Source organism: Chironomus tepperi, unplaced genomic scaffold (assembly GCF_022539635.2).
Source record: "Chironomus tepperi strain 1889 unplaced genomic scaffold, CSIRO-AGI_Ctep_v1 contig_196, whole genome shotgun sequence".
Classification (NCBI taxonomy): Eukaryota; Metazoa; Arthropoda; class Insecta; order Diptera; family Chironomidae; genus Chironomus; species Chironomus tepperi.
The window spans coordinates 2,609,598-2,637,507 of NW_027226318.1; the positions used below are offsets into that span (position 1 = coordinate 2,609,598).

A 27,910-nucleotide genomic window follows, 5' to 3' on the forward strand; every position below is an offset into this window, starting at 1 on the left:
TTCGTAAATTAAAAATTCTGTAAGTTTCACAAGGAATAAATTTAAATTTTATTTAATTTTGACCGTTAAACTAACGTTTTATTTATAGCAACTTTTAAAATCCAAAAAGATTATTCGAAATTGGAAGTGCTCATCATTGAAACATCTTGATCATTTGTGTCCTCCTCCTCATCATCCTCATTTAATTCTCTCAATTGTCTCTGTTTATATACTTCCGCATCTGGATTATAGTTTTGATTCCTGCATCTCTCTAATTTCTTCTCAAGTGCCTTAATTGTGTTCTTGTCAGGCATTTCTGGAATATTTTTCACCATCGATCGAATTTCTGTAAAGGAACGAAAAACAGTTAATTGTAAAATCACTGAATGTTTGTAAAAGACTTACTTCGAACGGCTTCAATAAGAGGTTTGAGCATTTGAGTTGAGTTCGCAAACAAGGAATCTGTAACATAGGCATCCAAATTCTCTTGAGCTTTACTCGCAGCATGCAGCACTGCAGCTAGAGCAATTTGTGATGGTGAATAAATAAGACAACAATCAGTGAGGAATGATTTCTCTAAGAATTCATCAATGCCTTTCCTCAATTTGTCAGGATTTTGCATTTCACATCTTGTCTTTATGTCAATTAAAAATCCTTCAATTGGTCTAAATGGATTGTGTATAGTGAGATTGAAATTAAGTTCCTTCATAAGCAGAAGTTCGTTACTTAAGATTATTTCCATTGCTTTGTTCCTATCGCCTTTAACATTAGACACAAATTGCTGGATTGAGATATTAAATTCTTCAGTTTTTGATGCTAGATATACACAAGTTGCTAGGATCTCTTTCGGATGATAATTCATTGTTGAATTGTAAAGATAAAATCGCTTGAAGTAGTGGAATGCAGTTCCTAAAACATACGGTGGCATTTGTGGCTCGAATCTTTTGCAAAATTCCTTCAGTTGAAGCTCATACTGTCTCAGTAAAATACTCTCTTCATATGGATTTAAGAAGTACGATTGATTCTGTTTAAAACATCCAGTAAATAAATATTTTATTGCACAAAATTCCAGAAATTACTTACATCTATGTGTGCTCCATTTGTCGCTATAAATTCCTGATTATGTTTGACTCTCAGGTTTATTAACTCATCAGCCGTTAACGTCCAATTTCTTTTTTGTGTTGAATTTGCGTACATTTTTAAGAATTAACAAATTTATTTTTAAGACTAACGTCCAACAACATAAATGAAGTACATACAGATGAAATGTCCTATAAAGCGCATTTGCTATAATTTCTACAAATTGTAAACAAAAGCAGTCTGAAAATTATTTAAAATCGATTAATTAAATAAATAGGCAATAAGCAATGTCGGTGGTGATTGAAACAACTGTTGGGGATATAACAGTAGATCTCTATGTCAAAGAGAGGCCAAAAGCATGCCTAAATTTCATCAAATTATGCAAATTGAAATATTACAATTATAATCTGTTCCATACAATCGAGAGGAACTTTTTGGCACAAACTGGTGATATTACAGGTGAAGGAACGTTCAGTGAGTCAATTTGGGGAGTTATTAATGGTCCACAGAAGCGATTTTTTGAAGCAGAACAGATTCCAAAAATTCTCCATTCGGATGTTGGATTGCTAAGGTAATTAATATAATAATTAATGATACATCATATCTAATGCAATTATTTAATTATAGCATGGTAGCATTTGAAGATGGCTATATTGGATCACAGTTTTTCTTCACATTGGGAACTGAATTATCCTCACTCGATGGAATTCATTGTGTAATTGGAGAAGTTGTTGAAGGAATTGAAGTTTTAAGGATTTTAAATGAAGCAATTACGGATGAAAAGCATAGACCGTATAAGGATATACGAATAACACATACAGTTATTCTAGACGATCCATTTCCTGATATGAGAGGCTTTCGTGAGCCAAGTAGAAGTCCGTCACCAACGCCTGAACGATTGAAGAATGGAAGAATTGGTGCAGATGAGGAGATTGACGATACAGAAGGCAAAACTGAGGCTGAAATTCAGGAAATGCTTGAGTCAAGAGAAGCAAAAACACGAGCAACAATTTTAGAAATTGTTGGTGATCTTCCTGATGCAGAATGTGCTCCTCCTGAAAATGTCCTTTTCGTTTGTAAACTAAATCCAGTTACAACAGATGATGACTTAGAAATCATATTTAGTCGATTTGGAAAAATCAAGTCATGTGAAGTGATTAGAGATAAACAAACTGGTGATTCCTTACAATATGCATTTATAGAATTTGAGGAACAGAAATCATGTGAAAATGCTTACTTCAAAATGGATAATGTACTCATTGATGATCGTCGTATTCATGTTGATTTCTCACAGTCTGTGTCTAAAATTAAATGGCGTGGTAAAGGAAATTACACGATATATGGCGAAGATGAAAAAGAAAGTAAGTCAAACTACAATGATAGAAAGGAGCGACGATCAAGATCACCCCAAAGAAGATATGATAACCGTGATCGCTACGACAACAGACCTAAACCTTACAACAATTATAGAAATAATAATAACCGATATGACAATTCAAGAAGGTTCAATGACAATCGGTCACGAAATTACAGACCTGATAATCGACGAGATTATAGAGACCAAGATAGAGTACGAGAAAGATCTAGGGAAAGGTATGACAATTATAGACGACCTGAAAAGCGGAGAAATTCGAGAGAACGGTCTCGTGACAGATCAGACTATCGAAGTCGAGACTCGAGACGTTCAAGAGATAGATCCAATGAAAGGAAACGAGACAAGAGCGATTACAGCTCAAGCAGAAGAAAGGAAGACGATAGAAGTAGACACAAATCATCCAGTCATAAAAATTCAAAAAGATCCAGCTCATCAAGTGACTCAGATGACAGCAGAAGGAAAAAGAGTTCAAAGGATAAAAAGAAATCATCAAAACGTCGCAGCAGCAGCAGTTCGGAATCTGATCATAGAAGTAAAAAGTCACGAAAATAGTTTTCTTAATGATTATGCCTTGTTTTTATTATTTAATTAAAATCTTTAAAACAATATTTTTAACAGAAAAATGATCACAATGTGAATGAATTAATTAATTTTTAACAATATCAGGTTTCAAAAGCTCAATAATACATCATAAATAAGTGAAATACTTAAGGTTTTAAAATATAATTAAATAAAGACGGATAGAAAGTATAATACAACCAATTTCAAACGCATTTTAGCTCGTTTTAGTCGCTTTTCTAGTCGTTTTATGTCTGGCTGGATGTTATGTGGCTTAAACCCAAGTTTAATCGCAAGATTAATTTTAAATCCTAGGATTTATTTTAACCCATGTGACAAAATTCAAAGATTTTCAACTGTCAAGACACTATTGCTTGACTAAAACGGCCAAAATACGCACATGTCCTCAGGATCTGAAGACGTTAACTAGTTTCAACTCAATTTAGTCTAAAATAATAATATAAAAATAAGAATATTAAATGTTATCTAGGTACTTTAATGAACAGTCAATAATGGTTTCCACAAGACTCGCTCTAATATAATAAGTAGAAGTAAAAGTAATTAAAGTTCGTTTCAAAAATACACGAATAAGTTCATGTAGAAAATACATTCTAGGTGGTGATGTTTACTGCAAAGTGATGTACAGGATTAAACACTAAATTTAATGATAATATATTGGTAATAATTTTTTAAAAGCTAAGCTTTACACTCATTTCCTCTTTCACGTACGTTTAATTGCTATTGTTACTTCCAACGCCACCACTACAACAATTTGATTGGAAACTGCTAATATTATTTTTCATTCCTAAATTAGTAACACTAGAATGTTGGTGGGTTCTTGATAGACCGCCTTTTTGTCTAGCTTGCTCAATTAGTTCAGCTGCTATTTCATAAAATAATTTCTCGACATTTTCACCCTGCTTACTTGATGTCTCTAGGAAGTACATATCGTGAGCTTTGGCAAACTCTTCGCCAACGCGAACTGGAATTTCTCGGTCATCACGATCAGTTTTATTGCCGACAAGGATTTTTAAGACTTTGGGATTAGCATATTCTTGAATTTCTCGTATCCAATCATTTAATGCATCGAATGTTGGCTGACATGATAAATCATATACAAGAATTAATGCATGTGCACTTCTATAGTAACTTTGTGTAATTGATCTAAATCTTTCTTGACCCGCTGAAATTATGCAAAAATATTAATATTTTTCTTATACCTAAACAAAACCTGTATTAATAAAACCTGTATCCCAAATCTGTAATTTGACTGCTTCACGTTGTCCAGCACTATTTTCTATTTCCAACGTCTTTATCATAAAATCTACGCCAATTGTAGCTCCTTGTCCTTTTGGAAACACTCCCTGTGTAAACCGCCTGACTAAACATGTCTTACCGACTCCTGAATTACCGATTAATACAACTTTGAATAAAAACTTATAGTCTTCCATTGTGATGTATGGATTTTGATTCTGAAATAGAATTAATTAAGAAATTTTTTTATAGCAAGTTTTGTTATAAAATTAACGAACTTTTAAAATTCAAAAATCTTTCGAAAATGCCTTTTCACAAATTCGTTATTTTTTCAAAAAGTTTTTCAACAACAATATTCTGTAAAATAATTTTTAATTAAATTTGTATTCAAAATGCCAGCATTACACGAAGCAAGTGCTGAGGAATTGAAAAGACCAAGTACTATTGTCACTACACTTGAGAATACACTTAAAATCTTTGAGGAACACCGAATAAAAAGCTTTGAAAATTGGGAATTTGACGAGAATGAGAAATGTTCTGTTTCCGAGGTAAAGTTGTTCAATTAACTAGTGTATATCCGATATATTTATGTAAATATAAATTTTTAGATGGCAAAAGCCGGATTTTACTACACAGGCCTCTCAAAAGATGATGATTCTGCGACTTGTTTTGTTTGCGGAAAAGTTTTGGATGGATGGGTAAGATTACAAAGTAAACAAGGCACATTAAGGCATATCTGATCAGAGTTGTTGTCTAGAATGTTGCCAACGGCAGAAAATTAATGATAAAATTTTATAATTAAACAGGAAAACACAGACGATCCATGGATGGAACATCAAAAGCACTCAGCGAATTGTAAATTTGTTCAAATGAGACGATCAGAAGATGACTTGACGGTAAGATGAAAGATTATCTATGAATGACTATATCTCATTTGCATACTTATTCAATTTCTAGCTTGAAGAGTTCCTGGATTTATTTAAGCACATCATCAAGCAGTTTCTTACAAATCAATTCCACAAAAAGGAAGCATCGTTCATAAAAAGAATTGAAAATATACGTGATATCATTAAGAATCAACAATACTAAGCACACAACGGCCATTAAATCATTTAATTGAAGTTAATTGCTCCTTAAAAAGTTTACGTTTTTATAATGCCATTTAATGTTTTTTAAAAAGAGATCATTACTTTTGCTCATTCATTCATCGTTTACCAATAAATATAAAAAAAATTAATAAGCATAACACAACAAAAGAAAGCTCATTGCAGCATTATACCCAATACATTTGTTTTATAGTATAGCACCAATATAGATTATATGTTTAAAAACATAACAAAGTAGTTGTCCATTGTACCAATACATCGCATTACAATATCTATTATGATACTTATTGTACCACACAGTCTTTTCGTTCTCTTTCGTCACTTTTTCATCATCATTAAATTTTTGTTAAGTAATTGGATTGACTCAATTTTTTGTTTTTATTTTTTTCTGTATGTGCAATTTATGAGAAAATCATATCCGTCCTTGAAACTTTACGGTTAAATTCAAATGAAGGAAAAACTCTTTTGATGATGACCAACGCAATGATTAATACTTATTTATGAAGTCATAACGACGTGTGTTAACTCAATATGGCATTTCATTACCACTCAACATCACATTACTATATTTAGATTATATTATTAACTTCATTATAAAGAATACCACTTTATATCCGATATTGTATTCACTTTGTCTGGCTACCACTGGAACCTTACAATTTTTATGTCATTTGTAAGGTTCTCAAACATTAAATAGGATTTTGTATGGTTTTATGATAAATTGAGACATTTGTATGGATTTGATACACTTTTAACATTTGAATGGTTTTGATACACATTTTAACATTTGTATGGTTTTAAACAGTCGCATGGTTTCACATAAATTTTGAAATTACCGTTAAATTTAATGAAGAACTTTAAGAATACATAAAAATTGCGCGATTATGAGCTTTTCGGACCGTGCCTTATTACTAATTGTTAAACTCACAACACAACCACCACAAAATAGGTGTATTTATTTATTATTTGCATGAATCACTGGCGATTATCCATGAGTATATTTCCAACTCTAACATATGCGCGTGAATGATAATTAATTCAATTTTTTCTCACATCTTTTACCTCATTTTTATATTTTGGGTGAACTATGTTACTTTTTATATCTTGTAATGCTAATTATATGTTTGATACCGTTCTTTTGATATTTACATTGAAGATGTAATGTATTTAAAAAGAACAATGAGTTTACCAAAAACAGAAATTTCTCATTCATATAACTGTTTTAGTTCATTTTTTCATTCCTCTGTGACTTTATTTTTAATATAGCAAACTACCTTATATTGCATCAGCGCGAGACAAATCATAAAGAAAGAAAGTAAAAACTGTCATATAGACTATATAGCACTGCTGTGTAATTCGAGAAGAATTTTGTTCACTTATCAGATATTTGATATTATTATTTTTTGTTGTGTTCATATCACAGACGATAATGCTGCACCCTCACCTTTTCATATATTTATTTAATTCTCGTACCTAGTTATCGATTATTAGATGTGTAAAAAGTAGAAATTTTTTTAAAAACTTTGAAATTTTTGCTTAATGCTTCATTGCCACTATAAATTTCACTAAATTCGCATGTTTCCCAATTTACTAACTTATTTATGCACTTAATTTACGCGTTTATCGATATTAGAGACACACGATAGACGTAGAAAAACTAAAATAAATATCTTCAACCAATCACTTGTTATTAAGCTCTTCAAGGAAAACAAATGCAGCTGTTTGATGTGGAGAATTCGTGCTGTTTACAGAGTTGGATATAGCTATACTTACGATGGATTTCAACTTTTACTGGATCTTTATCAAAGTCAGTCAAAGTTTGTCACACACAACATTTATGACACTTGTTGTGTGACATGCAACATACAAATTTTATGTTGTACTAAAGACACTCGTGTAACATCTCTGGATGTCGGAGCTTACAAACTAGTTTTCTCTTAAGTTGACTGCTTCTTCGTATTTATTAGTTTATTTAATTTACATTAATTAACAGGCTCATTTTATTCCAATTCTAACATAATTTATTTAAATGCTCGGTGTTTTATTGAATGACGATCAGTTCTTCCGGAAAAAGACATGATTTGAATGAAAATTTTGTGATTTATGTAAAACTCTCAGCAACAATAAAAAGAAAATATATCCATACACAACAAAAGATACATAAAAGAAGTACAGAAAGAAAAATTGTGTTGAAAGTGCATAAACATGTCAGCATCAAAAAATGGCACAGGAATGAAGATATTGTGGATTCCTGGACGTAAAAGACATGATCGTAAAGGAATTTATAAACCAACTAACAAGGTATTATCATATAATACTATGTCTTATCTCCAAATCCCTCTCCACCTCATATGACCTGATTTAATGACACATTTATGACTTTTTGTCTAAAACATGATTTCTAAATTACAGGAAGTTAATAAGAATTATATACAGCAACGGAAAAATGAAATGTGGACTATTGGCGGTGCCAGTGAACAAAGGAAGCTAATTAACATGTAAGCTATTATGACAACATGCTGAACAATTATCCTAAATCATTAATTACTATAATTATTTAGAAGCGTACACGATGAGGCAAGCGGTAGCACAGTAGCAGTTTCTGCTGCTACTCACATTATCGATCCTTTATGCATTGCAGCTGGTGTGTCAGCTACTAACTGTGCAGTTAAGGATCATCCATCAGATGATAAAGCGAATCTTGATGAAAATTCAATAGAACAAGAAAAAATTGTCGATAAGGATATCCTCAAGAATGGGGAACTTAATGGAGATGCTAAGGCTTGCAATACTGATAATATTGATATCGAAGATCATGCATATCATAATGCTGGAACAATAAGATTCAGAAATAAGAAAACTGGATCGAATCATACAGATCTTGATTCTATTGAGCACTTGGAATTCGATGAGGATGATGTAAAGAAACATGATATAGATGACGATATTGATTCTGTAAGCATATACAATTTTGTAATGATTCATCTTGATTTATTGTTATTTACTTTTAAGGTTTCTATGCAACGAATGAGATCAGCAAATGTCCCAAGCAGGCGACGTCGCCATGCAAAAAAGAAGAATAAGGAATTTGAGAATGAAAATAAGAAGGAAGAAAAAATTGTCGATTGCCTTTATTACGGATTAATGTGTTGCGAATGTACTATATCTTAATTTCTGGTGCTTATCCATCCTTTTTTTACATCTACTCGAAACTATACTTTGTGAAACTAAAGACTTGAGTATTTTCTTGTTTTACTTTATAACTTATTTTTATTGCCATTAGACTTAGTTTTTAATTTACACTGTATTATTGGATCGTTCTATATCATTCCTACTAATCTCATTCTACTTTATATCTACATGCTTACTAAGATCAAACACTTTTTATAATGCACACGTAAATGCACAAACGATCCAGCTACACATAAATATTTTTATGATGATATACTTAGCTATTAAGTAAATTCAATTAAAATGAAATCTCATAGGCAGCGAATTTGCGAATCATATTTTTATACTGGTAAAGCAATAAGCATAAGCATTTAATATCTACATATTTTTAGGAATTTATATACTGTATTGTACAACAATTTTTGGCCTAATAAAAACGATTTAATTATTCAATTGAAACTTGATAGTCTATGCCCATATTTGAAGATGCTTTTCGAGATTTTGTAGTACATTCCCAAAGTAAAGTCATTTGGAATTTCCGCAGATCAGTGGATTTCAATACATTTCTTTTAACGAATTTTTGAAATTCAAATTTGAAATTTTGTCGTCTCAGTCACAAGTTGCTTTGTTGCGCTACAAAATTTCATGTTGCAAAGCGCATTCGTATTTTAATTTCTTATTTTTTATTATTTATTTAAGGATTTACAAGTCTGTGATCAATTAAAATGGTCATATCATAGTAACATCAAGCATAAAACGTCTTCAAACATTAAATAGCAATCCAGTAAATAGAAATTAAGTGAATATTGAACAAAGACAAAGTGCTTCCAGCAAGTTAACTCATTTTAGACAGAACAGGCAGAAATACATAAACAGTGAATGAATCAGATTAATTGATTGATCAATTTAGTGCGTTGAAGTTAATTAATGAAATAATATCTAGAATAAAAATGGGTGGAGTATTTGGAAAGTCAAAAAAGCCAGTCAGCAGAGTTACTGAACAGGATAAAGCAGTTCTGGTAAGCATAAAACATATAGTTTTCGCTGTCAAGATCATTTTACAAGATAAATATTTTTTCTTTCAGCAATTGAAACAACAAAGAGACAAAATTAAACAATATCAAAAAAGAATTGAACAATCACTTGAGAAAGACCGTCAATTGGCTATAAGCTGTCTCAACAAAGGACAAAGAGAGTAAGCTATTTTACAATACGTGACTAAATCAAATTATTTATTAATTATACTTTCCAGGCGTGCAAAGTTAATTCTACGTAAAAAGAAGTATCAGGAGAATCTATTAGGAACGACTGATAAGGAACTCGAAGCACTAGAGAAATTAACAAGTGACTTAGAATTTGCTCAAGTTCAGCAACAAGTTTTGGATGGTCTTCAAGTTGGAAATGAAGCACTTAAAAAGATCCACGAAATACTTACGATCGACGAAGTCGAAAGAATTATGGACGAAACGAGAGAAGGAATTGAGAAACAACAGGAAATTGATGCTTTAATATCAACAGGAGCACTTACAGCAGAGGATGAGGATAGTGTGGCAGCTGAATTAGAAGCACTAGTTGCTTCAACCTTGCCGGCAATCGATGAAGATATCGATGATAAATTACCTGCTGTTCCAACAGAGGAGCCTGAACTCGAAAAGAAGAAAAAGAAAGAAAAGGAACCACATCAGGAGGAACGTGTCGCACTGGAAGCTTAAATCCTTTTGATGCTTATGTCAATCAGCTATTAATTATATAAATTGCATGAAAGAATGCTTCAATTACAAATTATTAAGTGTATTGTTGTATAATGTAAGCATGCCGAAGGAGAGATATAATCAGCAATGATTATAATCAATATCAATTTAACAAGGTATATACATTGTAACATGTATTCCTATAAATCTTTTTATTTTTATGTGAGTGTATCCTTTTTGCTAAACAAAAAGTATTTACTATTAACAAAAGAAAGCTATTTAGAGCCTATTAAGTGTAAAAGCGAAAATGAATATATTTACATATTTTAATGCGGATATACCCCAGTACAAAAAAAAACTTTTTCTGAACAAATCACATGTTATATATTCTTAGAGAATTATCGCATGCCAAAAACGCAATTTGGAATAGCTAAAGTCATTATTTGTTCTCCTGCTCAGTCGCTTTCCCGCTTTTTCAGTCAATCTACATGTATATTCATTTTTTATTAGTCATGCAAATGGAAAAACATACTGTAGAAAATGCCTCCGCATCAAAATAAATCTCATCTTTTCATTTACTCAATTTTTGTAATTGTAAAAAAGGAAGGAACAAAGAGAACTGCTGAGTTAATGCATTTACAAAAAAACAATAAACACTCTTTTATTTTACTCAGCACTAATTGAGATATCTGATTTGTTTATGTCTAGCTTGTGAATGTTGAAGGATGCTTGGCTTTGGTGATAGGGACCAAAAATAAAATTGAAATCCAAAATTTAACGACTTTGTACATTTCAAAATTTTAACGGTTTTGTAAATTTCAAAATTTTACCGGTTTTGTAAATTTCAAAATTTTACCGGTTTTGATAATTTCAAAATTTGAAATTTTATCGGTTTTAGAATTCGAACACGGCAAGCTTCATAGCCTCATATTCATCTCCACTTCATACCTGTGTGTCATCATATCTATTTCAATGACCGTTGCCAAACATTTAAATGAATTGCTGATCGACTGTAAACACTTGAGTTGGATTAGATCTCCAGGTAATGTTCGGACGGAATCATCAATTTTTATTCAACAGATTTGACATTAAAAATATTAGTTTCAACATAAAAAAAAATAGAATATACATCTGTTAGCACTATTAGCTTAAAATTCTAAAATATTTATTCAGGCTTCTTTGTTGCTCGCTTTTCTGAACTCTTTGCAAACTTCTTTTTGTCTGTCATCAATGTATCTGGTTTCTCAAATTTGGAATCAAACTTCTTTTTGAATAAGCTGAAATATGCCTTTTTGTACTCTTTGTCCATTTCGGCTGTAATCTCTTCTTGATTTGGCATGTCACTTTCAGGAATGACCGTTGAACTTACGGGGACTAAATCTATAGAAAATGAGTGTTTACAAATGAGATCATGTAAAGGCGGGAGGATGTAACATCATTTCTTTCGATATTTGCTGATATTCGCAATAAAAAATACCGCTACTAAATGAAATCATTCACATTTTTTTGATGTGGGCGAGATAGACATTTAGCGGACAAATATGGACGTTTTGAATCCATTAGCATCTTTAAAAAACTAGGGCTTCCATTCTTTCGAATTATCAAAATTTTGAATCTACATTTTTAAGATTTTAACGGTTTTGTAAAATTTAAATATTTTAACGGTTTTGTAAAATTCAAAAATTTTATCGGTTTTGGTAAAATTCAAAAAATCAAAATTTTTTTCAGACTCAAAAATTTTAACGGAAAATCTCAAAAACCTCTGAGAAATTCCTTTGTAAGCCTTAAAATCACTAAAACACAATAAATGGTAAACATTATTCACACAAACTAACCAGGTTCAAGCATGTTATTGTCATTTTTCTTGTACATCGTTGGGTCACAAGATACGACCGTGATAAAAATCACTATTAGTCCAAAAATGGCCACATTCATCTTTCTAAATTTAGAGTAACTGCTCGTGTAAATAAAAATAAAAACAAACTTTTAACTGCAACCTTCACTATGTGTCAGGAGTAGTATACAGATTGCTCTTGTTTGCTGAAGCATCGAAATAAAACTAAACTGAAGAGCCTCTGTAAGCAAATGAATGTTCGCCAAAATGGTAAAACATGATCATTTTCTCAATCACCTGTGTGTGAGAAGCTTATTACTCTTTTTTGCACTGTTGTGCTGCCCGCTATGGTTTTGTGCGACCGATTTATTCAGTTTACTTAATTATTGCCTTGATTTGATGGTAATTAATCAATTACAGATGCAGTTGGTTAATTAAGTTTTCAAAAAGTCCTAAAGCATGCTGACTAGACCAAAAAGCATCAACAAAAGCTCATACCTTACTCTCTCAAGTTCTCTCAAAAAATCGTATGTGAGCAAAAAATTGAAAATTGAAAGTTGATCTTTTTAAAAATATTATGAAGCATGATCGACAACAATAGCATTTAGCTAAAAGGTCAATTAAGATTGGCAATTGTAAATGAGCTGAAACTGTGAGAGCATGAAACAGGTTGATTTTTAAAGCCGAAGCATAATGCGATTGCAATAAAAAGCGAAAATGGAAACAAATCAAAGATTTCTTATTATAAAATAAGTTATTAGTTCTGTTAGGGGTCTTTTACAAGTGATGTTCATCATTTTTTGAACGTTAATTTTCAATCAATTTTCAAAAAATTTCAAATTTCCTCTGACCGTTATTTTTCAAAAAATTATTGACCGTTATTTTTTAAATTTTATTTTACCGTTATTTTTCAAATGTCGCACCACAAGGTTTTGTGTCGTACAACAAGGTTTTGTGTCGCACAGTCTCTTTTAATTTGAATTATATACATCATTGACGAACTCCCCCTGTAGATTGATGATTGTTTTGCAAAAGTTTAATATATGCATCTAGTGCCATTGTACTTTTATAGCATGCTTCTCCGTCTATACGATGGTATTGTACTGTTGTGTTGCTTCCTCATAATAAAAAGATGAGTCGTCATAGCTTAGTCCGAAACTACTTTCGATTTCTTTTCTTGCACAATAACAAAGTTTCTTCTTTCATATGCGGCTGTTATGCTTTCTGTTTTCGATGTGATATTTTTTATTGGCCCCATGGCTTATCAAAAAAGTGAAATGGCTTGATTTATGTTAATTAAACTTTATTTTATTACTTCTTACATGTAAAATTAGAAAATGCAATAAATACAAGAGACACATTTACAATAAACCTTGACGCTTAAGATCCTCGTATGTCTTTTTCGTCACGACATTTCCTAATGAATCCTCAAACTCTTCATTCTGTTCAGGGACCCAACGTTCCTGATTCTTTTGTTGTTTAATTTTTTCCCATAATTGTATTGCATCTTCTATTTGTGTGACATTCGCAAAATGAGCTGTATTTGGAATTCCTAAGCATCTCATTCCATGAGCATGTCTCCATTCACTAAAATGACGTTGGAAGGCTTTTGGACCTTTGTATGTGAAATTTCCACAGATTTCACAATTGTAATTAATATTCAAACCATGCAATTTGTATAACCAGTACGGAATTGGTTTTCCGTCCCATCCAAGTGGTAAGTTCTTCGGATTATATGGAACTCCATCAGCATCATCTTCTTCCTCTTCCGACTCGGAATCACTTGCTTCAACATCACTGTCATTTCTTTCACCATCGCCTCTTGCCTGCTTTCTCTGGACATTCTCTTTTGTAGCTGATCTTTGCTCCTTTAAATATTCACTGCAATGATAAATTTGAGCTTCAACTAATGCAATTTCCTTTTGTCTTTCTTGTTCCTTAGACATCCTTGAAGCATTTTTGCCCAAAGCACTTTTCTTGGACAACAAAGTCTGGTCAATTTGTTTCATGCCTTTTGTACTGAACAAACGTTGTGCTCTCTCTTCTAAAGTTCCTCCACATTTCAATCCTAAAGCCATTAAGGCTGACTTTAAACGATCAAGACCGAGCGAAGCTAATTCTTCCCAACTTGTGAATGCTGACAAATCAAGAGCAGCTCCAACATTTGCAAGTGCACTTTCGGTTTCTTTTGGCCATCCAACAAAAGTTCCAGCTGTCCATTGCTGCTCAAAATCTCTTTTGGCTTGATCAATGTTTTTGTTGATGTCAAGCAATGGTTTTATGCGCGTAATGAATCCATAAAGATAGTCATACAGGAAGTCTATATACTTTTTATATTCAGCATTTTTTCGGTCCTTTGGAATATCGTAAAGATGGTCAAAAATCATGAGATACGTGATATAGTCAATCTTTTCAACTCCCTTCAAGTTAATGTATTTGTCATACGATTCATGAAGATCCAGATACTTGCCATATCCTTCTTCGTCGGTGAATTCAACTAATAGACTCAAAGCATCTGATTGTTGGTAAGTTTTAGCCATTTGTTCAAATTCAGTGGACAGAGGAATGCTAATTTCATCTGGATGTTTCTTATGGAACTCCTTAATGCTCTTCAAACGTGAGTAAAATTCTGTAAATTCATTTGGTCCAGACAATGCTGAAATTTCAGCTTTTCTTTCGCCTTCCTTATCTTCATACAAATCAGCTAGTCGTGATGATGTTTCTACATATTGCTGTAATTGATAATTTATAGAAATGAGCTTATTTTCATTGATTTTTGATGAATTTTTTAGCACTTACGTTCAAATAAATTTTTATACGATTTTCTGAGAAAATTTTGTCCTTTTCTGACAACTTCTTGTCCATAAACTCGTCTGTCATGATCTTCTGTAGTCGTTCTCGTTCCTCGTGACATCTTCTTTGGATTTCTAATAAGCTTTCCATTGTTTAATTAAGGTTTTTCGTAAAAAATTCTTATTATTTTTTCGTGTTTTGTAAACGTTTCGTCGCTTATCGCATTTTTACAAAACATTCAAAATATTTTTCCATCATAAGCCTTGCCGGTTTATAAGCCTACAAAGTTTCCTGAGGATATTTCAAATTTTTATTTATCGTTATTTTTATAAATAATTTAACAAAATAACGGTCTCAGAAATTCAAATTTTCAAAACTATTTTGAAGCAAGCTTGTTGAAATTCATCGCAATCCAGATTTATCAATAATTTAGTCAAATTCCTTCTTAAAATACTTGAAACTTAAAGATACAAAGGATGTCAGCTTATTTTGGACTTGATAGTTTGCCTGAATGTGAGAAAATGGTTGAATGTCCATTCAATAAAGCTCACTTAGTCGTTCAGCATCGGTAAGTTCATTCATAAAATTTCATCAAAAAATATAATAATCAAATGATATTACAGCATGGCTAATCATATTGTCAAGTGCCGTAAGAATCAGGAAATATATGGAGTAAAGGAATGTCGTTTCAACTCTTCACACATTCTGCCATTATGTGAAATAAAGGTAGATAATTTACTGGATGTTTTAAGATCCAGGACTAATTTTTGTCTTTTTTTACAAAAGTCGCACGAAGCAACTTGCCCTGATCGTGTAGTCATTGAAAGCTTTATAAAACATCGTATGAATCAACCGCAATCAAGTGGTGTCTCATCAACTAGTAGATCTACCATAAAGAAGTGTGATGATGATTGGGATAGTGATACGGATGCTTCCTATAAGCCATTTCACAAACGTTAAAACATATCATGCATTCACATAAATGCATTTTTACTTAAGTGTTAATTTAACTCTTTATCATCAAAATTCATGTAGTCATAGAAAACAAGTAATAAACACAGAATCATGAACAATCTAAAATTAGCCATTGATATCCTAAGAGCAGTAACGAAGATTGCGCCAAAATATCATTCTCTCAAAACTGCTTTAGCGATCCTCTCTCATAGCTTAAACATCCACAAAACAAAGAAAAGAGAAGAAGATTTGTTTTTATTCAACTCACAGTTTGTGCCTCAATGTCTCTAGGAATACATCGTAAAACTGTGCCTTCATTTAATATTTTATTCATTCTAAATTTTAATATGAAAGTTTTGTTCTTATTTTTGAAACGATCGTATTAAAATATTTTCAAGCGGATTAAACAAGATTAAGAATTAAGTTGTTATGATGATACTTTGAACTCGCAATGATCATCCATAAAAGCAGTTATAGCGAGTATATCATTATAATCCGAATAATAAGTTAATTGATTGATAAGTTACTTGCGATAAGTTTTGGTAAAATAACAATTAATGTCACGTGTAGATTGATAGATAAACGACATAATGATACCGTTGGATAAACAAAGAAGTTACATATAGACTGTACAAATCGCTATTGATAAAATTCGCTAACCCACAATGATAACAAAAAGAATTTGTTATTTTACTGCTCACAATCATCGAGTCAAGTCGCTCATCTTCAAATTCATTCGTTTTAATTCAATAAACAAGAGAAAGTGTCACAAGAAGCTCAATTTTTTATGTAAATAGACCTAGATTTAAACTTTATTAATTCCTCCTCATTGTGAACATATGATTGCTAGTCAAGTGTATTTACAAATGTGACGAAAGTGATCAAGTGCAAGTGTGATAAAACAATAAAAAGTTATCAGGCTATAAAGACTATCGCAGTGATAAACAAGCATGGCAAAGGACGTTAAAAGTATATCATATATTTACAAGAAAAAGAAATCAGGAACAGAATCATGGAAATGGAGCATTGTTCTAGCATATGGAGCTGCCAATGTAAGACAAATCACATGTTATGTCAATCTTATCTTAAGGCACAGATAAGAATTTATTTTTGCTGCTACCTAATTGAATTAAAAAGCGTTTCTTATCTACCTGACTGACACGATAGTTATCTGTCTCTCGTACTGCCTTCTGTGCAATTAAGTTTTGTTTATCCTTTTATTATTGTTGCTGTTTTTGGACTTCAATCAGATTTTAGAATCAACATGTTACTTGACATTGGTTTGAAATTCTTAGGGACAGCTAATCCAACTTCTCAAAAAATAGACAGTACCTGTCTTGTTGCCCTAGTTTGACTTGACTTTACTATTCAGACCAATGTTCTCTTCCAAACTACTTATACCGCTACACCTTTGCATTTTAAGAACAATTGACCTTTAAGAACTTTTAATTACATACAGCAGTGTCTTAATCGTAGCCATTCAAGGCTAATTGCGAGTGATTCACTCACTCATCGGCTTATATTCCTTATCAATAATTTTGTTTACTTCTGTCTTTTATAGCTATTAATTATTCCATGCTTGACAAGTTTTGGCCTAATATTCAAAGACAAATTTAAGGAACTGAATTTTACTGCCGTTGAATCGACCTTAATTCTCAATTTAAATTCAGCACTCGGAATGACGTTCGGCCTATTTAATGGAGTTCTACTCAAAACATTTGGATTTAGAAAAATTGCTTTTCTTGGCGGAACACTATTTTCGGCCGGAATTACATCCACAGCATTTGCTAGCACGTTTCATCATTTCCTAATAACTTACAGCATAGTTGCATGTAATACGGTACACGAGCTTGTTTTGATACACGATGACTGATTATTTTCTTTGTTTGCAGCTATCGGAATGGGATTGTGCTCGTCATCCTTCCAATTAGCTTTAAATACTTACTTTAGAGATGATCGGAACAAAGCATTTGGGATTGGTGCTACTATTACAGGTACATACTGTGATGCTTAGCTTTCAAAGCTTCATGCCTAATGATGATTTCTTCTAGGATTGGGTCCAATTCTGTTTCCACATTTGATAACACAACTTTTAAATATTTATGGTGCTCAAGGCTGTATATTAATTATTGGAGGCTTAACTATGAATATAGTTTGTGCAGCTCTCCTTCTGAGGCCTTATAAATCAAATGAGACTACCGAAAATAAAGCAATAAATGCTGGCAACAATGCTGAGAATGGAAGCATGTATAAGCCAACACCATCGATAAGTAAGAACTCAACGTATCCTGGTTCGTTGAAAACAATTTCAGATGATGAGGGCGAATATCTTGAAACATGTCCAATTTTTCATGACGTAGATACACAGAGTATTTATGGATTTGATGTCGTCTTGCATCCTCTCACAAACAGTGATGAAATTTTATGGAAGGACTGTAAGTTTGACATATAATTCTGATTTACCTCAAGTAATATTCAATTCCATTTCTAGTGGACTACAAGTTCAAGCCTAGGCCAATAATTCGATCACAAAGTGAGCATCATATAAGACATCGAGTAGGCAGTATAGGTGCATCAAGTAATGATATTGAATCAGCACCTCCACAACCTAGCAAAAGATGGTTCGAAAGTGGATCTGTTGATTCCGTAAACCTTGGAAGTTCTATTGGAATATTTCATGAAGAAGAAAAGACTCATAATATCCGAAAAAGTCAGTCTATAATGAGATTCTTCGATGAAAATAGCTTCTTAGGTCGAAGGACTTCATTATTCAAAACGGGACTCAAAAGGAATTTGTTGCAGAGGAGAGCAACTGTTGCGTGAGTTGTGTGACAATTTATATCAAGTTTATAATACATGAGTTATCTTTGATTTTTAGTGTGATCCCTGAAAATGACTTACCAAGAATAGAGGAGGAGCCTCTAAACCCAAAACCTATTCAAATAAACCATGAGGAGGAGGAGCAGCCAACAACAAGCATAACTTTGCATCCATTTAAAAAGAGAACCACAATCTGTGATCATATACGAAACGGATGGAAACGATTTGTCAAAGTTTTTGATCTCGGACTACTTAATGACAAAATTTACTTGAATATAATGATTGGTATAGCAATAGCCATTTTTGCTGAAATCAATTTTTCCTTACTCACGCCATTCATACTCAATGAATTCCATTATACGACAGAGCAAATTGCAACATTTATGTCTATATTAGCGACTGTTGATATTTTCTGTCGATTTTTATCGCCATTTATTGGAGATTACTTTAAACAACCAGCTAGAATTATGTACATGTATGCGCTATTTATGCTGATTATTATGAGAACAAGCCTAATATGTACAAACTCATATCAAGGGATATTAATTGTAGCAGTTGGAATGGGGTTAGCAAAAGGAGTACGTCAAGTATACATGAGCTGTATAATTCCCAGTTACATTCCATTAGATCGACTAGCTGCTGCTTCAGGCATTCAAATGGTCGCCAATGGAGTCGTCCTGCTATCTATGGGATCTTCCATTGGTGCCTTCCGAGACTTATTTGGAAGTTATACAGTCGTTGTGATTTTTATCAATGTCGTGACTTTCATAACTCTCGCTTTATGGACGATCGAGTTGATTTATATGAAGAAAAAGAATGCTAGACTGGCCAAAGAAATGGAACAAAATCAAATACCTGAGCTGTGTAAATATGATATAGAAGTAAACTAAAAGAATTTATTTATTGTAAATTTAAATTAATTATAGTAGGCCTCGAAATAAAATTATGAAGTCAAAACATAAGTGTAGTTTACTTCAAGACTCAATTTCCCATTTACCCAAATTACTTCCAAATGACTCATTGGTTGCAAAATTGTCACGTAGAGTAAACAAGTCATTTCTTGTTTCTCTAAATCATCCAGAAGTGCTTACATATTTGAAAAGCAGTACAGCGGTCGAAAAGGAAAGCAAGCGTCAAGTTGATTCTAAATATTTTATTATTCATCCACTATCGGAATTTCGGAAATACTGGAACATTATCATTTTCGTCGCAATATTTGTACATCAATTATTGACGGCATTCTCGGTCGGTTTTTTCATGGATTTATCAGGATCGACTGTTTACACTCTATTTGCAATTGATGGGTTCATGTGCTTTCTATTATGTATTGAGATAATCATTTCTTTCCGGTCTGGCTATATTGTGAAAGAGACGAATGAAATCATATTGAATCCAAAGACGATTGCAAGGAAATACATCATACATTTCATACCTGATGTGATTACATCCGTTCCTTACATTTTGATAATAACAAGTTTACATTTTGAAGAGAATAATTCCTTAATTACGGAATCAACAGTTGTTTTCATGCTAATATTATTTATTTTGTGCTTGTATCGTTTTAATCAGTTCCATAAATACTGTTTATCCATACCAATTATGTTAAATTGGTCAGAAAAGACACTCATCATATTCACAGTGTGTCTACGAACATTTTATTTATGGCACTGGACATCATCTATACGCAAATTAATCTTATTTTATTGTGAACAAACAAAGACTAAAACGAATGAATGGGAAATGCCGAGAGAGATTTCAAAGTTTCATGTGCGCCGGTTAGACTTTGCTTTTGATTTTGACTATGAGGATACTATAGAGGAAGTTATACAAAGTGATGCACTTTTGTTTGAGTCAGTTTCATCAAATTATACAATTCTCAATAAATACACGCGGTCCTTAATGATAACTTTAAAATTAGCATTGCAATCTGGATATGGAAATGAGACATCAGATTCATCAGTCAATATGCTGATGACTTCTTTCATACTTTTTGCTGGATGGATTTATTGCACTTATATATTGATTCTAATATCCAACATCATAATAGCATCATCAGTGTCTAAAAATAAGTATCAAGAAATTATGAATGAAATTGATGTGTTCGCGGAATCAAAAAGACTCTCTTCACAACTACAAGACAAAATAAGAATTTACATGGAAAGAAAATTTCAGAAGCGATATTTTAATGAACAGGCAATAAATATGTACGTTGAAACAACTGCAGCGTGTCTACAGAAAGAAATTATGATGCATTCTTGTTCTGGTTTAGTCTCAAAAGTTTCATTGTTCAAGGACCTTCCAAAGTCATTGCTGGAAAATATCATCAGCTGCGTTAAATTTGAGATCTACTTTCCCGATGAGATAATCATAGAAGCTAATACAATTGGAGATTCAATGTATTTCATTGCGTATGGAACAGCTGTGGTCATTTCAACAACAGGTACGTGTCACGTCCATCATTAAGATCATTGTCATTAACAGATAATATAAATCTAGGTCAGCGAATACAAATCTTACAAGACGGATCACATTTTGGCGAAATATCATTGCTTATCAAAGGTCAGAAACGTACAGCAACAGTAAAGACATTAGAAACGTGCGAAGTATACAAACTAAGTCAAAAAGATTTTCGTAAAGTCATCGAGCCACACCAAGATATCATGAAGATCATGGAAGAAATTGCAAAAGAAAGACTGAGAAGAATGTATCAGCAAGAGACCGGAAGCTCATTTGAACGTAAAAAATCCACGTCGTCCAAATAAAATTATGCATCGAAGATTGCCATGAACTTTTTTTGTTGAATTTTTCATTTTTCGTGAATGCTTAAAAATAAGACTAAAGTTGAATACACTCGATTAAAGCGTGAATATTACGGAAAAAGAATCAGTACAACCGAAAGCGTGCACTGATAATCTGGTATAATTCACGTTTCCCAAAAAAACGACTGAGATTGATCAACAACAATGTGATTACAAAGAATTCATAAAGAAATAAATAATAATCTATAGAATTTATTGTATTGATAACAGATTCGACAAAATCAATCTGTCGGAACATGATATGACGTAAAATGCTGAGATGCTAGTAAGAATCTATAAACAAATAAACAAAAAAAAAGTCCAAACTAGACATGAGTAGTTAACTTGTTCATAAATAAATAGAGAGAATAGTGAGCATTGCATTATAATTATTTGTTCGTAATTGTTCGTCAAACGAGAATTACTCGTGAATGTGCATTTCCATATGACAGAGAAAATATTCTCAATTGAGCGAAAACAGTATATAAGCAGTGCTTATAACCAAAAGACATTTTAGTTATCATTCAGTGTATTTTACACCCTCTAAGTGGAAAACAGAAGTAATCAAAGTCTACAGAATATTTTAAGAAAATGAAAAGCAACAAAGTTGCACAGAATTACAGTGAAAAAGCAAGTGATTTGTTGGCAGTTGGGAAAAATTCAGATGCTCTTAAAAACTACAATAATTGTTTACGTTTTGCAACTACTGAATCAGCTGAGTCATTAGAAGTCATGGCGGCACGTGGAAAAGTATATAGCAAATTTGGCACGCTTAAGGCTTCTGTTGACAATAATTGTTCAGTTGATTCCTTTGACAATTTTTTCAAACTTTCACATCCACCGAATCCAAAAATTCCATTTATTGCTGATTGTCTGGAAGTGAAGGAAAATGATGTCTATGGACGATTCATTGCTACAAAGAAGGACTTAGCGCCTGGTGATATTGTGATTATGGAGGAACCATTCTACAAGATAATATCGCCATCGGAAAGAAATTCACGATGTGCTGTATGCTTGAAACAAAACATGCTGAATTTAATTCCATGTGAAAAGTGCTCTACTGGTAAGGAATGAACAACATTTCATTATTCAGTTACTGACTTAGCAGTTAAGTGCATGTGATTAAAAATTAAATTGCAACAAAGTCGATCGAGTTTGATAATGCATAGAACTTAGTGCCAATGTTCACATTTGCTCAATGTATAGGAAATTAGACTTTTGATGCTGAAAGTCATTAACCTTAAAGAATTTCAAAAATTATTGCTATGCGAGATACTGATAATGACACATAACGTTAGCTAATGACAGTTACGCTCTACTTTCTTAATCATATCTGTTTGAGCCTTGTAAACAATAGATACAGCTGAGGCTGTCAAATAACAATTGTCAGGTTTTCTGGGATTTTTCCAATAGCTTCAACAAAAAGTTTTATCAGGAATACAAAATGTGTTACAATCAGTTCATGAATAATGTGCTTACAACCGGGTGTTGCTAGTTACATTGTGTAAGCATTTTCAAACGTCAATTGTCATATCAGCATAATTTACTACCGCATTATTGTGAGCTATAATTTATTTCTATTCTGGTCAAGAGTTGAAATCGAATCACGTGAGGGCTTGTGGAATAGCCCACAATCAAATATGGATGTTGTTTTTATTGGTTAATTTAGAATAAATCTTAGAAATTTGCATGCTTACGTGACCAAACTCGATCAGTGAGCAAGATCAGTGAATATTAAAGCACTTACAATGTTTCTGTACTGACATAACACAACATACAGTAGAAAATGTTGCAAATTATACGCAAAACAATGTGAGTTTATGGAATTCTGTATTATAAGCAGTGCCAATATCTTTAAGATTTTCCTTTATTTCTCATCGTCATAAGAACCTTGTTTATAGTTATGCTTTTGATAATTAACGAAAGTTTGTTTATTTCATCATCTTTCTTTGTTATCGCATATAATTTATTTATTATAATTAACAAGCGACTGTTTAATAATAAGCACAACTTGTATGAGGCTATCACAGACTTATAGTCAGCACTATTAAGTCATTTGTTTTGATTATTGAAACTTTTTTGTTCTGATCACTAAGAATACAATTTTATTCATGCTGTAATTTGCATTATCTACCCAAAGGACAAAGATTGTTGGACAAATAAATTTTATAATCAGCTGTAACCTAATTTAGCATGATTATAAATGTTTTGACTCCATAAATTTTATTATTTATGACTGATAAGTTAATAAAAAGTATTGTCTGTTCTCAGCTCTATTCTGTTCGAAAAAATGTGCGACATCAAAGATTCATGAATATGAATGCGGAAAGATGGAAGAAAATTTTGAGAAGGCTTTGCTACAAAGAATGTTTTATCAGTCAATTCAAATTTGTGGCGACTTGAATGGACTTGAAAAGTTGATGAACAATCATGATCCAAAAAAGACAATCATGAATTTCGACCTTAATGATCCGGATAATAATAAAAATTTAAAGAATCGCATGTTGGCGACAATGACTTTAGCAGAACGTGAACCTTGGTCAAGTGAAGCATATGCAAAGTATGAATTAGTTACAAGAGATTTAGAGCAGACCAAAACAGAAGATGAGAGACATTTTTTGAGGAAGTATTTGGTCCATTGCATGAAAAGCATGACAGTCAACTTCTTCCACTTCTTTTGGTCATCAGAAGAAGATTCACCTGGTAAAGGATATGCCATATGCTCTCTTGCTGCATATTTTGCACATTCATGTGATCCAAACATTGATAAGATTGATGTAGACAATAAGTTTGTATTTGTGGCTCGAAAACCCATTAAGGCTGGAGAACAGCTCTCAATATGCTATGACAGATACAACTATCTCACTCACTCATTATCTGACCGTAAAGAATATTTTAATAGAGTCTATACATTTGACTGCTTATGTACAGCATGCGCCAAGAATTATCCACTTCTCAAGGATATGCCAAGACTTGATGACAATTTTATTGAACCAAAAGTGAATTTTAATTCCTTTGAGCATATGAAGCAACAATATAAAGAGAACTGTAAATACATCAGTGACAATATCACCAGCTATCCATCCTACGAAATCTGTATTTTAATGAATCAGAACAATCGACTTCTTTATGCGATGGGAAATTTGCTGCCATTCTGAAAATAAAAGAATTAATTTTACTTCCTTTATGTTTTTTTTTTGTTTCTCTTCCATGTTTTATTGACCTTTATGATAATTAATCACAATTACTGTAGTAAAAAATCTGATGCTTTTAAGATGAATGAATAAATAAATTTAAAAAAAAAAGTAGACACGACTTGATATTTTTTCTTTATTTTAGGCAAATGACACATAAGGACGCGGTGTTGTCCATGCTAATTGATTGTATGATGATGGTGCTGCATAATTTGGCGGTAAAATATTTACAGGTAGTTGTGAGCCGTATGGCTTTGGTGTTATATTAACATAATCTGATTGCAAATTGTCAGCTACATAAATGTTTTGTGACTGAAGTGTCTCGGATGGAACAAAGGCAGTTTGCGTGTGATGTTGTTGATCATATAAAGATGTTGGACCTGGTCTAGATGATGCAGATGGGAAATGTGATGGAGTGATTGGATATTGTGATTGATCGTAGATATAGTTTGGTTGTGTTGGTAAATGTTCTCCGTATGCACGATATCCGAATCTGTCAGCAATGTAGTTTGTGGTGTATTGCTTGCCATCAGGTCCAATGTATGAATAATACCCACGAACGACTTTATTCAAGCCATATCCGGTTGACTCTTGTTTAGCTTTGATTCCATTTTCTGTTTCATATTCATACCCAAAACTTCCATCGGCACCACGATGATCATTAGAATAATAAGTTTTTGCGTAGGCATCAGGCGAAAGATTGTACCTCAAGTAATCTGGAACTTGGAACTTTTGATTTCCACGATATGCAGCTTGACGGATCGGTCGATCATTTTTTGATAATGATTCAGTGCCAGCATGAACATTGAATGATAAATGAACAAGTATAGCAATGACAAATGACCAGTAGTACTTGAAAAAAATGGAAGAGATGGCAAAAAATTTAAAAAATAAATAATTTGTATGCAAATTAACTCGCTACAATGTCAATTTACTATGCGCTGTATATTCTGCTCTATCTTTAATATGGGAAAATAAGGCAGCAGCCCTCAGTCAGTAAGACATGCACATCTCCATTGTGCCACTCTTTCATTGCACGTCTCTCAAGGTAAAAGTGTTGGAGAATAAATTTTTCACCTCAAATAAGTTAGACATAATAAATTGAGACGTATTACACAATGGAATGAAGTATGAAGTTGTCATCAGCTTGTTTATTTGCATTCTTTCATTTGATATTTTATGAAATTGGAATACAGAATGTTTACATTCGAAATAATTTCTTCCTAATATATCAACAGCATGTTGTTGTTTACGGTGAATAAGGTATTATTATCAAGACACGAGCACTTGTGCCTTATTTGATTATTTGGGAACTATTTGTTTATTCGATGTGAAGCTACTTCCTAATTTCAAATTTGTCAATATTTGCTTTCAGATTGTTCAAATTACTTGATTATTTTCATCAGAATTGTTGATCATGAAGGAACAGAAAGCATCTTGACTCGCAGAAGCTGTGACTTACATATGTACTTCGTGGAAGACCGAAGTTCTTCCCAATTCCAAAAGTGCATTGACTCAATTTGGCAAAATTATTCTCCCACCATTAAATCATTGGAATCGAATCTCAAATGACTCATTACAATTAGCATGACTTGTTTGATTGCCTTCTAGAATACACTTGACCCGATCTTTTCAAAAAGGAAATAATCAATTTATTTGGCAAAGTTATAATTAAATGGTAGTAAATCTATATATGGGCACAGGTAGGCATTCGGTCATCAAACTTTAATTTTTATACTGATTCCTTAAGTAATAGCTTTATTTTTGGGAATCTTTAGCAAAGAGAAGGCTATCTAATTAGATTAAAATGGAATAATTTGATTCAGAGTTGCTCATGCTGTGTGCAATTAATCGTTGCTTCAACAACTTGCCTTAATTATTACTGAATCAGATTAAATGATTTACAGTTATTTTGAAATATTAAGGCTAGGATAAGCTATGATTTATATAACACTTCTATATCAATCTTGAACTTTTTTGCACTCATTGCAATTATTTATGAAGCATTAAAGTAAATAATCAGTTTCAACAGCTTTGACTAATCACATAATTTACCTTTTTTGTAACAAGGCAATTAGGAATCCCAAAAATTAAGACATACATGCTGTGAAAATAAATTTGAAGCCAACAACCCCAAATAATTTGTGATGAAATTGCCTTAATTTAATATTCATGTGATCATACCAAGTATGTGATTGGTGCCAAAAAGCAAAATGTTGGAACTGATCTTGCAAAATTCTGGTGGGTCTTGCAATCTTATTTAAATTTTTAAGCATGCTTTGTCGGCTTAAGTTTTGGAGGGATGTTGGGTCATTTACTTATGATGTTATGTCTACATGCAGGGTTGTGGACAGTCAATTGAAAAGTATTGGATTGAGCTTTTGATGAGACATGTTTGTTGCCAAAATTTTAAGAGCTTGGCCAATAGTTCTGTTTCAAAATCACACAGAATGTCAATCCAGAGTCATTTCCGGAAGTCATTTTCGGAAGCCACACAGTTCGGCTTGTTTGACTAGGCAGTGGTTCTAATAAACCCAATTCTTAAGAGACATCATAGTTGAACAAACCCCATACTAAAGTGTCTTGCTAATAAAGATGTTAATGCTTCATAAATTTGCGAATTTTGAAATTTTAATTGGCCAAAAATTAAGAATCGCAGATTTTATCACAACTAGAACAAAAGCTTCTTGAGATTATAATTATGAAATATTTGCAAGGTCGACCGTTTATGGTTTATGGCTCCACTTAAAAATAATAAATCCATTAAATTTTCCATAACAAATTAATTAAATTCAACACATTAAAGACTGAAGCTACAAACTTTTGAAGCACTACAAATTGCTTCTGATCGCACAATTTTTCCAGTAAATTGACCATTATAGATGTTAAGTAATAACAATTAAGACAGTTTTTCACTGTTTGTTGCACCTTACCGACTTCATCTTTGTTTGAAAATTATAAATCTTTGTCTCTTGATATGTATCACAATAGTAACTCTTTCTTTTATTGATAACAATCTTAGTTCCCACACATACGCGGCAATTTTCAAGTGTCTTAATTGCTTTTTTATTTACTTTTCCTTTGATAGCACTAACTGAACTGTACACTATAACTTCTACTTTATTTATTGGCAAAATCTACTCATTTCCGACAGAAACAATACAAATGACAATGTATATGAGATGGAGTCTATTTCATAAGTCCTTTTGAGCACGCGTCTTATTTCACTGCTTCTTCAATGTTCGACGGAAAGATTCAAACTGAAACCGATTAAACAAACAGCATTTAGTTTTTATACCAAAA

At 32.4% G+C, this 27,910-nt stretch overlaps 12 protein-coding genes and 1 long non-coding RNA gene across 14 annotated transcripts; 8 read left to right on the forward strand and 5 right to left on the reverse strand.

Annotated features, from left to right (window-relative positions):
• Positions 1–24: 24 nt before the first annotated feature.
• CycH (cyclin H) lies at positions 25–1,244 on the reverse strand. Its single transcript, XM_070639559.1, has 3 exons — positions 1,063–1,244; positions 385–1,003; positions 25–325 (listed from the first exon to the last, which is right to left on the reverse strand). Exons 1-3 carry the CDS (start codon positions 1,174–1,176, stop codon positions 111–113), a joined length of 948 nt encoding a protein of 315 aa, XP_070495660.1. The 5' UTR covers positions 1,177–1,244; the 3' UTR covers positions 25–110.
• A 46-nt stretch (positions 1,245–1,290) lies between these two features.
• Positions 1,291–3,196, forward strand: LOC139089875 (peptidyl-prolyl cis-trans isomerase sig-7). The gene is made up of 2 exons (XM_070639507.1): positions 1,291–1,630; positions 1,687–3,196. The coding sequence occupies exons 1-2, from the start codon at positions 1,347–1,349 to the stop codon at positions 2,984–2,986; spliced, it is 1,584 nt and encodes a 527-aa protein (XP_070495608.1). The 5' UTR covers positions 1,291–1,346; the 3' UTR covers positions 2,987–3,196.
• On the reverse strand, positions 2,984–7,051 carry Rab30 (RAS oncogene family member Rab30). 2 transcript variants are annotated; one of them, XM_070639509.1, is made up of 3 exons: positions 6,826–7,051; positions 4,239–4,464; positions 2,984–4,175 (listed from the first exon to the last, which is right to left on the reverse strand). In XM_070639509.1, the coding sequence occupies exons 2-3, from the start codon at positions 4,441–4,443 to the stop codon at positions 3,724–3,726; spliced, it is 657 nt and encodes a 218-aa protein (XP_070495610.1). In that variant the 5' UTR covers positions 4,444–4,464; positions 6,826–7,051; the 3' UTR covers positions 2,984–3,723. The 2 variants fall into 2 exon arrangements, with proteins under 2 accessions (XP_070495610.1, XP_070495609.1); XM_070639508.1 differs by having other exon boundaries at positions 6,797–7,051.
• On the forward strand, positions 4,576–5,656 carry Det (baculoviral IAP repeat containing deterin). Its single transcript, XM_070639510.1, has 4 exons — positions 4,576–4,794; positions 4,855–4,944; positions 5,053–5,142; positions 5,204–5,656. The coding sequence occupies exons 1-4, from the start codon at positions 4,639–4,641 to the stop codon at positions 5,333–5,335; spliced, it is 468 nt and encodes a 155-aa protein (XP_070495611.1). The 5' UTR covers positions 4,576–4,638; the 3' UTR covers positions 5,336–5,656.
• Positions 7,052–7,290: 239 nt separating the features above from the next.
• LOC139089891 (uncharacterized) lies at positions 7,291–8,976 on the forward strand. The gene is made up of 4 exons (XM_070639530.1): positions 7,291–7,653; positions 7,765–7,850; positions 7,914–8,307; positions 8,365–8,976. The coding sequence occupies exons 1-4, from the start codon at positions 7,558–7,560 to the stop codon at positions 8,521–8,523; spliced, it is 735 nt and encodes a 244-aa protein (XP_070495631.1). The 5' UTR covers positions 7,291–7,557; the 3' UTR covers positions 8,524–8,976.
• Positions 8,977–9,364: 388 nt separating this feature from the next.
• Positions 9,365–10,898, forward strand: Vps20 (vacuolar protein sorting 20). Its single transcript, XM_070639488.1, has 3 exons — positions 9,365–9,542; positions 9,609–9,718; positions 9,776–10,898. Exons 1-3 carry the CDS (start codon positions 9,474–9,476, stop codon positions 10,233–10,235), a joined length of 639 nt encoding a protein of 212 aa, XP_070495589.1. The 5' UTR covers positions 9,365–9,473; the 3' UTR covers positions 10,236–10,898.
• A 364-nt stretch (positions 10,899–11,262) lies between these two features.
• LOC139089857 (uncharacterized) lies at positions 11,263–12,354 on the reverse strand. Its single transcript, XR_011544334.1, has 2 exons — positions 12,050–12,354; positions 11,263–11,594 (listed from the first exon to the last, which is right to left on the reverse strand). It is a non-coding gene; the product is annotated as an uncharacterized lncRNA (long non-coding RNA).
• Positions 12,355–13,334: 980 nt separating this feature from the next.
• On the reverse strand, positions 13,335–15,059 carry noi (splicing factor 3a subunit 3 noi). Its single transcript, XM_070639490.1, has 2 exons — positions 14,848–15,059; positions 13,335–14,780 (listed from the first exon to the last, which is right to left on the reverse strand). The coding sequence occupies exons 1-2, from the start codon at positions 14,989–14,991 to the stop codon at positions 13,410–13,412; spliced, it is 1,515 nt and encodes a 504-aa protein (XP_070495591.1). The 5' UTR covers positions 14,992–15,059; the 3' UTR covers positions 13,335–13,409.
• Positions 15,060–15,240: 181 nt separating this feature from the next.
• LOC139090012 (gametocyte-specific factor 1-like) lies at positions 15,241–15,865 on the forward strand. Its single transcript, XM_070639681.1, has 3 exons — positions 15,241–15,409; positions 15,465–15,567; positions 15,628–15,865. The coding sequence occupies exons 1-3, from the start codon at positions 15,318–15,320 to the stop codon at positions 15,799–15,801; spliced, it is 369 nt and encodes a 122-aa protein (XP_070495782.1). The 5' UTR covers positions 15,241–15,317; the 3' UTR covers positions 15,802–15,865.
• A 213-nt stretch (positions 15,866–16,078) lies between these two features.
• On the forward strand, positions 16,079–19,577 carry LOC139089933 (uncharacterized). Its single transcript, XM_070639584.1, has 6 exons — positions 16,079–16,847; positions 17,357–17,627; positions 17,688–17,789; positions 17,847–18,230; positions 18,287–18,614; positions 18,674–19,577. Exons 1-6 carry the CDS (start codon positions 16,746–16,748, stop codon positions 19,503–19,505), a joined length of 2,019 nt encoding a protein of 672 aa, XP_070495685.1. The 5' UTR covers positions 16,079–16,745; the 3' UTR covers positions 19,506–19,577.
• LOC139089997 (potassium/sodium hyperpolarization-activated cyclic nucleotide-gated channel 2-like) lies at positions 19,561–21,493 on the forward strand. The gene is made up of 2 exons (XM_070639661.1): positions 19,561–21,055; positions 21,112–21,493. Exons 1-2 carry the CDS (start codon positions 19,561–19,563, stop codon positions 21,375–21,377), a joined length of 1,761 nt encoding a protein of 586 aa, XP_070495762.1. The 3' UTR covers positions 21,378–21,493.
• Positions 21,494–21,902: 409 nt separating this feature from the next.
• LOC139089948 (SET and MYND domain-containing protein DDB_G0273589-like) lies at positions 21,903–24,698 on the forward strand. The gene is made up of 2 exons (XM_070639606.1): positions 21,903–22,476; positions 23,685–24,698. The coding sequence occupies exons 1-2, from the start codon at positions 22,005–22,007 to the stop codon at positions 24,569–24,571; spliced, it is 1,359 nt and encodes a 452-aa protein (XP_070495707.1). The 5' UTR covers positions 21,903–22,004; the 3' UTR covers positions 24,572–24,698.
• LOC139089949 (uncharacterized) lies at positions 24,597–27,859 on the reverse strand. The gene is made up of 2 exons (XM_070639608.1): positions 27,541–27,859; positions 24,597–25,459 (listed from the first exon to the last, which is right to left on the reverse strand). The coding sequence occupies exons 1-2, from the start codon at positions 27,547–27,549 to the stop codon at positions 24,749–24,751; spliced, it is 720 nt and encodes a 239-aa protein (XP_070495709.1). The 5' UTR covers positions 27,550–27,859; the 3' UTR covers positions 24,597–24,748.
• Positions 27,860–27,910: the final 51 nt, after the last annotated feature.